The sequence below is a fragment of the Castor canadensis genome, chromosome 8, assembly GCF_047511655.1.
Source record: "Castor canadensis chromosome 8, mCasCan1.hap1v2, whole genome shotgun sequence".
NCBI classification, from domain to species: Eukaryota; Metazoa; Chordata; class Mammalia; order Rodentia; family Castoridae; genus Castor; species Castor canadensis.
The window spans coordinates 154,518,762-154,532,028 of NC_133393.1; the positions used below are offsets into that span (position 1 = coordinate 154,518,762).

Sequence of the window (13,267 nt, forward strand, 5' to 3'; positions counted from 1 at the left end):
TAAGAGTTCGAATCTGGGAAAGTGAAAACCTTGAACTGACTGGGTGGCGATGGTGACACACTGAAAACTTCTTACTGCCGCTGAACTCCATGTTTCAATGGTTAAGATGCTGCATTCTGGGTTATGTATGTTTCACCACAATAAATGGCCAGTGTGAAAGGAGAGAAATCTCAGGTGAACTTACTGTAAAAATCAGAGGTCCAGGAGACGTGCTCAGGTCAGAGGAGCACCACTGGGATGGGACTCACCATCACCTCTTCCAGAAAGGCAGGCCATGAGCTCCTGCTGTCCCCGTCATCCAGGGAGCCACCTAGCTCCATCACTGTTTGCCATCTGCATTCGAGTCCGGATTTGAGTCCAGATCTGCTCTGCAGGCATGGGCTTCCAGGTCCTGCCTTTGAGTTGGGAGAGTTCTTTTCCTGAGCTGAGCCTCAGGCACCACAAGTCAGAGCCCAGCCTATCTGGGAAGGCTGTGTCTCCTTCCTCTCAAAAGGCCAGCACTACTGTGCAAATTTCTACCTTATTTCTGTCCTGTCTTTTCTTTGATAAAGTTTGCTGATCTTTTGTTTGAAGTGGCCTTGGAAGCTCCTATCCTTACCACCCCAAGGCACTAAAGGGGCCCTGTAGTAGAATCATCACCCTTTAAGATATGGCCTCATGGGAACCCCACCCTAGTCCGCCCATACAGTCTCCTCCTCAACCTTGTGCAGAGGCGTCTGAGCTGTGAGGTCCAAGCTGGGCTGAGCTGGCCCCTGTGGGAGTTGAGGGGACCATCCTCACCCAGCATGAGGGACAGAGAGCAGGAGCGCCTACAGCTCCCCCAGGCAGAGAGGAGGGTCCTGCTCAGACTGCGGCCCTAGAGGGCTCTCCTCTATTGAGGATGGAAACCCTGATTTGTGGCAAAATCAGCCTTCTCTTCCATCAAGAAAAAAAAAAACAAAAAAACTTTACAAATCTCAGCAAGACTTTGCAAGTCTTTGCAGGGTGCAGTACAGTGTAGGAGCTTAGGTTCAATAGCAGTGGGCCGTCCCTCCTTGTCCCCTCTAGACTAGGGGAAAGCCCTGCAGAAGCCCAGAATGTTGGTTCTCCCGTGACATTCCTCTGGGTCCACTGTGACAGCATCAAAAGCCAAGATCCCTTAGCTCAGCGTTAGGGGAGAGAAAGTCCCCTTTTGTGAGCTCTCAGAACCCATTCTTTTTAAAAATCACCTCTTACTGCAAAAGTTGGGCACCTCTTCACTGATGGATAAGTCAAACCTAAGTGTAGAGAACAAATGCTCTGCTGTGCAGGCACTGTGCCCAGCCTGGCCGGGTCTGTGTGCCCTCTGGGCTCTACTCGCTCCAGCCTTTTTGGGGTTTTTGTGGATGTAGGAGCAGAAAGATCTGCTGTGGGTTTATCCCCACGTGACGTTGTATTTAGAAATCATTTTACATTGGCACTTTTATTCATCTTTAAGGTAATACTGGACTGGAGGTGTGAGTCAAGCAGTAGAGTGTATGCATTGGCAAGTGTGAAGCCCTGAGTTCAAACCCCAGTCCCCCCAAAATAAAATAAAATTTTTAAAAAGATAATATCTCTATCAGCAGAAACAATCATTTCAAAGGATAAAATACATTGAAATAAAGGGAAGTTTCAGGCCATCCAGGAAAGGGCTGCAGAGGCTGCAGCCCAAATCCCCTCTTTCCAGTGCATCCTGGGCCTGTACCCCACCCACCTTGCTCCCTCTGGAGCAAACCCCAAGTGGAGCCAGGATCCACCGTCAGGAGCTGCAGTCATTCCCAGGACTCCTTGTGCCCTTCTCCACCCATACATCCCCCAGCAGAAGAGCCCTGCCCACTGGACCAGTACAAAGGACTATCAGGCTCAGAAGGCAGAGGCCTTCTTCCCGATTACAGAATCTAGAACTTGGAACTTTGATTTTGGTCACCGAGGACCTTGAGACCATCGTGTTTCACTGGGTTTCTTTCTTTTCTTCCCACTGTCTTCCATCTACCCTTGAGGAGGAGGAAGGGGCAGAGCAGGGCTTCCCGTGAGCTGTGTCTGGGAATGTTCACCGGTCCCAAGGCAGTAAAAGGTTCCATCTATCTCAGAAGCACCCGGTGAAACAAAGCAAACAGGGACCTCTCCACTGTGAATCTCTGAGAGGGAGAAATTGTGCAATGTGTTTTCACCAATTTGTTCTGTGTTTATTCTCTGTCCAGTTCATTCATTTGTCTACTCACTTATTCATTTATTCATTCATTGCCTGACCTTCATGGAGCATGCAGGACTCGGGAGGCAGTGATCACTGCTGAACGCTGCTTATTCTTGACACAAGGCAGGGGCCACCCAGCTCTTTCTGTAAAGGACTATATTATGAGTATCAACTTATCTGACCTCTGTTGTAACCACTCAGCTCTCTCAGTTACAGTGTGAGAGCAGTCATAGGTAATACGTAAGGAACCAGGCCTGGCTGTGTGCCAATAAAGCTTTATTTACAAGAACAGGCAGTGGGCTGGACTTGCTCCAAGGGCTGTGGTTGAAGACCCAGATGTAAGAGACATCGTAGTGATGGAGAGGCAGGACTGCTGGACTCTAGGCTTGGTCTCCGTCACCCTCTGGATTCTCAGCAGTCATTTAATATATCTGGGTTCTGGTTTCCTAGTATAGGGTAGCTATGGTGGTCCAGAGTGATAATGGATGCAAGCCAACTCCAGGGGTGAAGGGGAATTGTAGTTAATTTGTTGGCCTGTCTCAGAGGGTGGGGCTTAGCTGGCAGGGAGCTGTCCCCCTTTTTGACTTAAGCTTGGGGGTCTTCTATTATCACTCCCTTCTTATTGTCTCCTCACCTCCACATGCTTTGGAAGCATCTAAACTGGGGCATTCTCAAAGATGGCTTTCCAAATATAGGTCCTTTTAGAAGACTACACTAGTAGGGGCACTGCCTGCATGTTTTGGCACTGAATTTGAGCGTAAGAAGTGACCCTTTGTGTACCCAGTGCTTGGTTGTTTACTGGTCCACACTTGCACATGCCTACCAAAGGCAGATGGTCCAGTGTCCCCACACTGGAGGCATGCCACTGGAGGAAGGAGGTCCTTATGCAGGGAGCTGTGAGAGCCACAGCCCTTCCTGGCTGGCCTGAGCCCAGAGGGGGACAGGAAGTTGGTGCTAAAAGAGGTGTGACTGCCAGGCAGACAAGGCCTGGGGCCCTGGAGGTGGGTCTTGAGTGGCTGGTCCAGGAGCTATAGGTGTGTTGTTAGGGCTCAGAGGACTGGCCAGGTGAGGCCAGGAGGCAGGCAGGGTCCAGCCAGTCACCAGAGAAGGCTGAAGCTTCACTGGGTACAAAGTGCTGACCTTGAGGGGACAGGCACCTCTGTTTCCCTAGCACCAACCTCAGGTAAAGGTCTACCTGTGTGGACCACATGTGTGCGGAAAGCCAGGCAGACACAGGTGCGGATTGAAAGGTGGAGGTGCTAGAGGTTTCAGGGCAGGAAGAGAGATCAGGGAGGGGATTGCAGGCTATGTGCTGATGATGTTGGGGGCTAATTTGGAGGCTGCCATGTGGTCTTGGGGAAGGGATCATAGTGTCTGTGGTTCCGCAAAGAAAAGGGCTGGGAGTTCTTGGGAGACCCAAGTGCTGGGTTCTGGGATGTCCTTCATGTGTAACCATGCTGCCTCTGTCTGTTCCCTAGATATAAATGAGTGTTTGAGTATCAGTGCTCCGTGCCCTATCGGGCAGACATGCATCAACACAGAGGGCTCCTACACATGCCAGAAGAATGTGCCCAACTGTGGCCGTGGCTATCATCTCAACGAGGAGGGAACACGCTGTGTTGGTTGGTATTAAAAATTAAACAAACCTGAAATAGACTTTCCTGCCCTTCTCTTGAAGGGGAGAGTCGGTCCCCAAGTGCAGCCATGTCTGCCTGTCCATCCATGTCATGGCCAATCCTTAACACAGGCCTTTGTGGTCTTGCCTGGATTATTACAGTAGCACAGTAACCTGTCCAGTGGCTCCAGCCTTGTCTCTGTTAGCCTGTCTAGCTCACTCTAAGCCCAGTGGTCCCTCACACCTACCTGCTCACAGCCCTTCAACAGTCCCCCCTCCCCCAAATTGGTGACAAAGGATAGATGTTTACAATTCATTTCTCCTGAGCTGGCCCCAACTTCAGGAGCCTTATAATCCAGATGACATAGATCTTGCCACTCCTCAAACAACATAGGGCTATTGCGTGGGTTTTTTGGTTCTTATTTTCTCTGCCTTCTTGTTCCTATGTTCCTTTGGATCCAAGGCAGCAACTGTCCAGATCCCTGCCAGGGAGGGGGCCTCCCTCCCCCTATTCCCTGGACACTTGGCATCTCCCCCACAGCACTGGGCATTTCCTCCCTTCCTGGTGGTCACTGCTGGCCAGCCAGATCAGGAATGCTCTACCTGAGGGTGGCACTGCCAACTGTCTCCCCACCATGGGCCTGGCACACAGTAAATGCTCTGTGACGAATAGAGCAACACGGCTTTGTCAGCCTGCATTGTAGCGTGCTCCTTGGGGGTGGGGAGACACACTGAAGTTTTCTCAACGTGTCTTTCTTCCTCCTTTGCAAGATGTGGATGAGTGCTCACCCCCCGCAGAGCCCTGTGGGAAGGGGCATCACTGTATGAACACCCCTGGCAGTTTCCGCTGTGAGTGCAAGGCTGGTTATTATTTCGACGGCATCAGCAGGACGTGTGTGGGTACGTGAATGTCTTTCAGGCACTGGGGGACCTGGCCAAGTGGCATCAAACAGGACACGGTCCTGGTATGACCATGCCCAGTCTTCATCTCTGAAAGTCCCAAGTTCAGGTCATCCAGAGGAAAGACCCTGAATTAGGAGCCCACTCTAGTTGTAGCTTTGCTGCCACTCCACTCTGCAGCCCCCGACCAGGCCCTCTTAGTGTGAGCCTGTAAGCAGGTATTCGGCTTGGCTCCAGAATTCCAACTGTTTCTGAGACTCAAACCCAGGTCAGCAAAAAAGCAAGGCTAACTGATTTCCCAAAGGTTCATCTTCACCTGCAATGCCTAGGGGCCAGAGGTGTGCAGTTGCCCAGGGAGGGGAGAGCAAAAGATAAGCAAGAGTGATGTCAGATCCTGCCCATCCAGCACTGGATGAGCACCAAACCAGGGTGCTCAGTGGAACTGGAAGCTGCTACTCACCACATAATGTCCCCTTTGCTAAATCCCAGTAGACCCTCCTCGTGGGCACTGGGCAGAGGGCTGGCAGGAAGGCACCTGCCAAGGTGTGCCATAGAGGCACAGAGCTTGATGCAGGCGCACCACGCATGGTCCTGGCCTTCCCACCATCTTGGCATGAGTTTGGAACAAGTCACTTTGCTTTCCTCATCTGAGAAACGAAGCTGGAAGCAGTAGGAGATGAACGAGGTGGAATGAAGGCTGTTAACTGTCACCATTGGCAGGAGGGTGGGATGTGGCACTGCTGCAGTGGATGTGCCCCTGAGCTACCCTTTGTTTCAGACATCAACGAGTGCCAGCGCTACCCTGGGCGCCTGTGTGGCCACAAGTGTGAGAACACGCCGGGCTCCTACCACTGTAGCTGCTCCGTGGGCTTCCGGCTGTCTGTGGATGGCCGGTCCTGTGAAGGTGAGGATGGGCCTGTGCGCCAAGGGAGGTCAGCAGCCTTCCTCATGCTCTTCCTTTTTGGGGAAAGCCACCCTGTCACAGACTCATTTGGGTGATTCGTGTTCGTTTCCCAGCTCATAGTAAAAGGCATGTTAGTGGGGACATGCCTGTAAAATGGCTTGTCTGAGAGCACCACCTGCTCGTCCTGGTTTCTTCCAATAACATCTACCCTATGAGGCCATGTGGGATGCCACCAACTGCCTAGGATGTAGAGGTGTGAGGCCCACTGCTTTAGTGACCTCAGCCTGCCTCAGCAGGCCCAGTGTGACAGATTTTTTTCTGCTATCAGGGAGAGAGATTGGTGTAAATCAGTGTCAAGTCCACCAACACAGAAAGTGAGCTTTTCAGATGCCAGGCCACTATAGACAGGACCTGCATGAGGCCAAGGACATGATCACTGCGACCAGCCAGCTGGGCTGCTCTCTGGCCCTTGTGGCCACTTGGTTCCACTACTCCCACAGAGACTGGGAGACGGGTCTCATGCCTTCCTCCTGATAACATCCAGGTCCTGGAAAAGGTCGCTTCTGGGCCGTGGGAGGTGCAGGTCATAAGGACTTGACAGGGTTTATCTTTGCAAGACTTCACCTTCCTTCCAAGACTAAGGGAGAGCGCTGGGGGCATGGCTCAAGTGGTAAAGTACCTGCCTACCAAGACTAAGAGAACTCAGATTTTGTCTGGAAAAGAGAGTGACCTCCTCAGGCAGCCCCAGTTCCTCAAGCAGGTATTTTAAGGTGGCCAGGGTCCTGACCCTAGGGACATGGATTTGAGCCAGTAGCAGCCACGTCGAAATTGTCCAGCCTCCGGAGGCATCAGGGGTTGGTCAGTGATGATGTTTGTGCAAATCTTGCTGTGTGCATATAACTGTCCCCTGGGCTGCTGAGCTGTGTGTTCAGTACAGGGTCCTGCACGTCACAGGTGATCCAAGATTATCACATTTTATACAGTGGCCTAGAGGGTGGTCTCAAAACCCAGCAGGTCTTCAAAGTTTGGATTGAGGAAGACTTACTCATGAGGTGGTTGCAAAAGTATCTGGGCCAGAATATCCCCACGGGCCTCATCCCAACCAGAGGATAGGTGGTGTCCTCAAACACATGTGTGTGTTGGCAAGGAACAGGATTCACAAGTTGAAAGCCTCTGGGACATGGGTTCAAATCCCATTTCTGCCATTTTTATGGCCTTGACAAAGTGAGTCGTGTTTCTGGCAGTATGAAGACTGTTGAAATTAACTATTGATATTATTACTGCCTTGAGCTTCCCCTGGCTGTTATTAAAGGAGTGAAAAATAGGCATTCATAACTACTGGGCAGTGTTGTGGATACAGACCTAGGGCCTAACTGCCTTGCCACTCCACTAAGCATTCATGAAGCACCTGCCCAGGCTGGACTTAATCCCTGTGTCAGGGAGCGTGTCTAGGATGTGGCAGGAAAACCACACTGGGCATAGATCGGGCAGGAGGGCCATGCCAGGTGTGTGTGGGCTACAGAATGAAACACTGAATGAGAGGCTAGTGGACATTCCCTCCTGCCCTGCACAGAAGTAGCAATAAATAGATGTGAGACAGGCCCTCTAGGCCAAGGATTGGAAGCTGTTTCTCTACAAGTCACTTGGTAACTATTTTAAGCCTTTCTGCAGAGTCTGTGGATAGTACTCCACTCTCCTGTGCTAGTGCAAAAGCGGCCCTAGAATGTGGTCAAAAGAGTGTTCATGGTTGTGTTCCAATAAAACTTTATTAACAAAAGCAAGTGGTGGATTTGGCTGGTGGTCTTCTGACCTCTGCTCTCGACAAAGGGAAAAGGTGAAAAATAGCCAGAACTGCTGAGTGGCCCCTGAGCTCAGAGCTCTGGAGTACCAGGAGTACAATCCTGTGTGCTGGGTCACATGTGCTGTCACCTTGATGCCCAGTGAGGACAAGATGAGGCTGTCACTGTGGTCCTGGTGGGAGGTGCTGTGTCTTGACACAGGCAGTGGCAGGGTCCAGATTCATCAGCCACAAGAGGCTGGAGTGCGGCCCTATCTCCCTCGGGGGTCCCAGCCCTGCACCCCAGGACCTCTGTCTCTCCCTGTGTATTCACTTGGGGAGGTGGAGAGGATGTATGCTGCTTGCTGTTCCTAGTGCTATTGTGAGGGCTGTGCTGAGGGCAGGGACCTGTGACATGGATCTAAGTGGTGACCCAGGTCTCTCTCTCTCAGATGTGAATGAATGCCACAGTAGCCCCTGCAGTCAAGAGTGTGCCAATGTCTATGGCTCCTACCAGTGCTACTGCCGGCGAGGGTATCAGCTCAGCGACGTGGATGGGGTCACCTGCGAGGGTGAGGATACCCTGCATGCTCGGAGACAGCCTGCCCTGGCTTTGCCACTGCCCAGCAGCTGCAGGCTGTGTTTTAGAATCCATGGCGGAGAGCCTGCTGAGGTTTCTCTACCTGGTGAAGCTTCATTCCCACCCTTGGAGGCAGGGGTGCACTTTTGCTTTTAAAATCCTCTGACAGATTTACTTAAAAGCACTTTACTCAGGTTGAGAAGGAGATTAGGAAGGGAGCGAACCAACCCGAAATTGTTCTTTTCATTTTTCTTTTTTTGTGGTACTGGGTATTGAACCCAGGGCTTTGAGCTTGCTAGGCAGGCTCTTTGCCATGCCTCTAACCCTGTTTGCTTTAGTTGTTTTTCAAATAGTCTTGTTGTGTTTGTGACCAGCCTGGCCTGTACCACAGACCTCCTATTTACACATCCCATGTAACTGGGACGATAGTCGCACACCACAACACCCAGCTTCTTATTGGTTGTGTTGGGGTCTCTTGAACTTTTTTTGCACAGGCTGACATCGTACCTTGAGCCTCCCAATCTCCATCTCCCAAGTAGCTGGGATTACAAGTATAAGCCACTGTACCTGGCTTAATACACTTTTAATACACATGCAGTGGAGATGACCACTAAGTGTCCTGGATGTGAGCCACCTGCACGGGGCTTGGTAGAGGCATGTGACTGAGAGGTGAGGAGGGTCTCAGACCACTCCGCCCTTAGCCCCAATTCTGCCTCTGGCCTTTTGAGCTCCTTTCTCAGAGGCCCTCCTGTCACATGGGGTAGGCCCCTCCCCAGGCTGCGGGAAGATCAAACCAGATGACAACTAAAGGGCAACTGTTAGGATTGTTCCTATAGGGTGAACATCCCTAGTCTCAAATCTCATAATGTTCCAATACCTGGAACTTTTTGAACACTGACCTGATACTGTGTGGAAATTTCCACTCCTGACCTCATGGGATGAGTCATAGTCAAAACACTGTGCAGTAAAAACACTGTATAGCATTACTTTCAGTCTGTGTGGATAAGGTGCGTGTATAACAAATGAACTTTGTGGTTAGGCTTGGCCCTCATCCCCGGGATATCTCATTACATAAATGGAAGTATTCCAAAATTCAAAAATGTCTGAAATACTTCTGGTACGTGCATTTCGGGCACGGGCTCCTCCACCTACATTTTCATGTAAGGCGTCTTTTCTTATTGGTGAATTGCTCTGACTCCTTCTTCTTCCCATCACATGAAGGCTTCACACCATGAGCTTGCTATATATGACCCTAGACTGGCCCCATCCCCTCTCTAGACCTCAGTTTCCCCTTCTGACATGGTGGTCTCTGAAGTCACCCCCCAGTCCCAGCACCCTGAGGCCTCTGTCCAGCTTGCCCTGAGCTGATGCCTTGCAATCCCAGTCTGACCACCCAGGGCCATATAGCCCAGCCAGAGTCACAGGCCAAGCCTGGATGCTGAGGCTGGGCTCTGCTGTTGCAGACATCGACGAGTGTGCCCTGCCCACTGGGGGTCACATCTGCTCCTACCGCTGTGTCAACGTCCCTGGAAGCTTCCAGTGCAGCTGCCCCTCATCTGGCTACAGGCTGGCCCCCAATGGCCGTAATTGCCAAGGTAAGCATGTCTCTCTCTCTCTCTCTTTCTCTCTCTCTCACACACACACAATCACTCAGGCATGCTGGGAGGTTTGTGGGCATTAGGGGTGGGATGTACTTCCATACTCAGGGGTCATGCCACAGATGGGATGCATTGGGAGAGGGATGTGTCTTGCTTTCCCACACCTGGGTCCCGAGCACCCTGTCCTCAGGGTACATGAGCTCTTTGAAGGGTGGGTTGGGCAGGACCACCTGAGCCTTCCTACTGTGCCCTGGGTGGCCCTCCGAAGACTGACCGAGGGACTGACCACCTTTAGGAGTCGGTGCCTGAGCGACCCCATTCCTGGTGCTTGCTGGGGCAGCCTTTCATTCACTCATTGGACAAACTATGGCTGTGGACCCAGCCCTGGGTCAAAACAGTGCACAGATCATGAGGCCACTGTCCTGGCAAGGGACTGACTGTGGTCTGGTGTATGAAACATTGAGGTCTCATTTGTAGACACTGTGGTTGTGAGCAGGGTCCAGCAGAGCCAGAGTGAGCTCCAGCATGGTCTAATGATGAAGGGATCATTGGAGTCCATTCTATATTCAGCCCCATTCCTGAGAACATGGTGGGGGTCCCCTGCTCTGTGACCATCCAGCTGATAACGGAGAGGTGCTGAGTAGATGTTTGTGAGCAAATGAGCCTAGAAGGCACACTTGGGCTCACACCAGGCTGGTCTCAGGAAGGGAATCCAGAGATGCGGCTGTCCAGCTCCTTCCACAGGAGCCCCCGGGGGGCTGTTGATCCAGGAGCTTCAGTGGCCCTGGGCTCCGCACATGTCATTTCTGATCTTGAAGAAGGTGACTTAGCAAAGGCAGGCAGGAGCCATGGCATTCCCTGGGAGGGACCACTCAGCGCCTTCAGGGTTGGACCAGATCCAAGCTTTCCCTTCTCCTGGCCGGGCTCCCTCACCACAGCCTGGGGTCCTGCCCAGATGCAGCAAAAACACATTCCTGAGCTGTGACCTCTGAGAGTGGGGAGGGTTGTATTTGCCACTGACAGACATTTGGCACCACTTAACAGATACCTCCTGGGTTTGGTGACGTCCTCTAAACCCTACCATTTAGCTGCTCTGGAGTGTTGGTGTGGGGAGGGGTTCCCTACTTCAGAGGCCTCTCGTTATGGTACCCCAAGCCCCGCAGTAGGATCCTTGCCTCGTTCCCACCCAGCCCCACCTCAGCACTAAGACAAGATGCATAACCCATTAGGCCTGTTTTCCTTTCTGTGAAATGGGGCTGGAGGCTCTGCCCCTACCCTCCTAGGAGGTGAAGAGTCACATGTGAGGTAAGGATGACAGGCCTTGGGAGCCATGGAGAGGAGCTGGTGGGTAGTATACAACTCTGGCACATGCCTGCCTGCCTGCCTGCCTGCCTGCCTGGGTTCAAAGCTTGCAGGTTCCTGAAGCTGTGTGAGCAAACCCTAAATGAGGCTCACGAGAGCACTTGGTTCCTTGATGCCTTGAATCCTTACTCCTGCCAACATCCCAGGGCTGTACTCGCACCAAGGACTGTGAATAATAAGTTAGTGCTCCATAAAGTTAAGCATCCCATAAACAAAAGAGCTGCCACCAAGCACTGCTCTAGTGGAGAGTAAAGATAGTCAGGTCCTACTCCAGCCCTGAGCGGTAGAGGCCTGGGTGGACAGAGACAGCTTCTGTGATGTTGACCTTGACCACGCTGCCTCCGGGTCTCTCACAGACATTGACGAGTGTGTGACAGGCATCCACAACTGCTCCATCAATGAGACCTGCTTCAACATCCAAGGTGGCTTCCGCTGCCTGGCCTTCGAGTGCCCTGAGAACTACCGCCGCTCTGCAGAAACGTAAGTCCCAGGGCCACTGTTGTCTATCTGTGTTTGCCTTTCTGGAGGCCTGGTTCCAGGCCTGGGCAGGTGGTGACCTGCCCTCCAACGGGGGCCTCAAGGTCCAGCTGATGCCTAGGTCTCAGGTCCTAAAGACCAGTGAAACTGGTCTTGGGAGGCCATGAGGGTGACTGCAAACGGGTCTAGGGTCAGTGAACAGGCTGGCAGGTTGAGCCTGTGCATCAAGCTGGGCTGAAATCCAATCCTCTCATGGCCTAGTGTAGACCGTGGGCAGCTCTCTGGGCCTCAGTTTCCTCATTTGTAACATGTGGATGTCAGAACACACTGTGACCCAGATGAGCTGGTAGCAATGCCTGTGTCAGCCAAAAGCCAAGAGCCAACGTGACTTGCTGGGGCTTCATTAGTACTCCCCGCCCAACAACGAGATTCTGTCCAGATGGGCTGTGTGTCATTATAAATTCACTCTCTCCCTGGCCAGCAGAATGTCCATGGGTGTATCCAGGAACCCCTTCCTTGGGGACTCATGAGGAGCCCCAGGCCACGCTTCTGCCCTCAAGCGCCTTTGCCCCTAATTTTATTCTCATTTAGTGCTACTTGCTGGGCCTGGGAGTGAAGCTCAGGGGTAGAGCACTTATCCAGCATTCACAAGGCCCTGGGTTTGACCTCCAGCACCACAAAAAAGGAAATGAATGAACAAATTCTAGTGTCACCTTCTTCAGGAAAGCTCCACGCTGGCTGTGGATTTCAGAGTGTGGACTTGTAGCCCCTCCCCCCAGCACAGAAATGCTCAAAGCAGCATACCTGGGTTTCCCAGTTCTGACCTCTTGCCCTCAAGCTTGTCTTGGGCTCTTGGCCAGCTGCCCCTCCTGGAGGATTAGTGCCTTCCTTTGATGATGCACCAGGCTCCAGTGTCCCCTGCTGGGACCACAGGGCAGCTGTCCTGGTTTGTGGTTCCACACGGTCTCCAGCTTGCGCCACAGCTCTGCTTTCCCCTCCGTGTGCAGCCCTCTGTGTTCTCCCTGACCTTGAGTTGCTCACTCACTAGCCTGGCTGTGACTTTATCTAGCATGTGTTTTTTTCTGCTTACAAACCCAACACCTCACTGGGCATGATGGTGCACAGCTGTAATCTCAGCACTTAGGAGGAGGAGGCAGGAAGATCACAAGTTTGAGGTCAGCCTGGGTCAGCAAGACCCTATCTCAAAGACAACAACAAAAACCAACATCTTGTTTCCTTCTCATGCTTGGGTCAGGGATAAACCACTCCAGAATTAGGTTTGCACAAGTGTCACATCCCAAAGAGCTGGCAGTGACAGTGCTTCTCTGAGCCACTGAGAAAGTCCCACGTCTTTGTATGAGGCTGTGTGCCATTTGTATTGTAAGTTCACTTGCATCCAGGCATTTTTCAGGCATGGGTTTGAGGATTCCAGAATCCCGATTAGGGTTGTGATGACACAGCCACCAAATCAACAGAAGAGGATCTGCCCAGCATGGGGCCATGACGTCCCTTAAGCAGGTTGGCCATGCTCGCTGAGGTTGTGGCTGGGATGGGCGGAACCCAGCTCCACCCTTGGTGATGGGATGGGCTGTGGAAACCATTGCCACCAATTGGTGCTGGTGAAAGTCACTGCGGTTAGGCCAACTGTGTACAGACACCTGGTAATCAGGGTCCACAAAAGCCCTGTCACCTATGTCAGCCTCTGGGAGCAGGTACAAAACAATGATCTGAGAGTGTGGAGGTGCTAAGAGAGAGGAAGGGCCTCCACCTGGTCAGGGGAAGAGGGGGCTGGACAACCTGGACTTGCTAGACTTGAATCAAGGTCAAGGTGGAGCCACCTTAGGCAGGGGACAGAGAGTA

At 52.2% G+C, this 13,267-nt stretch overlaps 1 protein-coding gene across 2 annotated transcripts in view; it reads left to right on the forward strand.

Annotated features, from left to right (window-relative positions):
- Nucleotides 1–13,267, forward strand: part of Fbln1 (fibulin 1) — a 74,594-nt gene that overhangs the window by 28,166 nt on the left and 33,161 nt on the right. For both annotated transcript variants that reach the window (XM_074084682.1, XM_020184596.2), the window contains exons 9-14: nt 3,673–3,816; nt 4,581–4,709; nt 5,488–5,613; nt 7,843–7,962; nt 9,434–9,565; nt 11,287–11,410. In XM_074084682.1, coding sequence (XP_073940783.1) covers nt 3,673–3,816; nt 4,581–4,709; nt 5,488–5,613; nt 7,843–7,962; nt 9,434–9,565; nt 11,287–11,410 — 775 coding nt within the window. The remainder of the gene's footprint in view (nt 1–3,672; nt 3,817–4,580; nt 4,710–5,487; nt 5,614–7,842; nt 7,963–9,433; nt 9,566–11,286; nt 11,411–13,267) is intronic.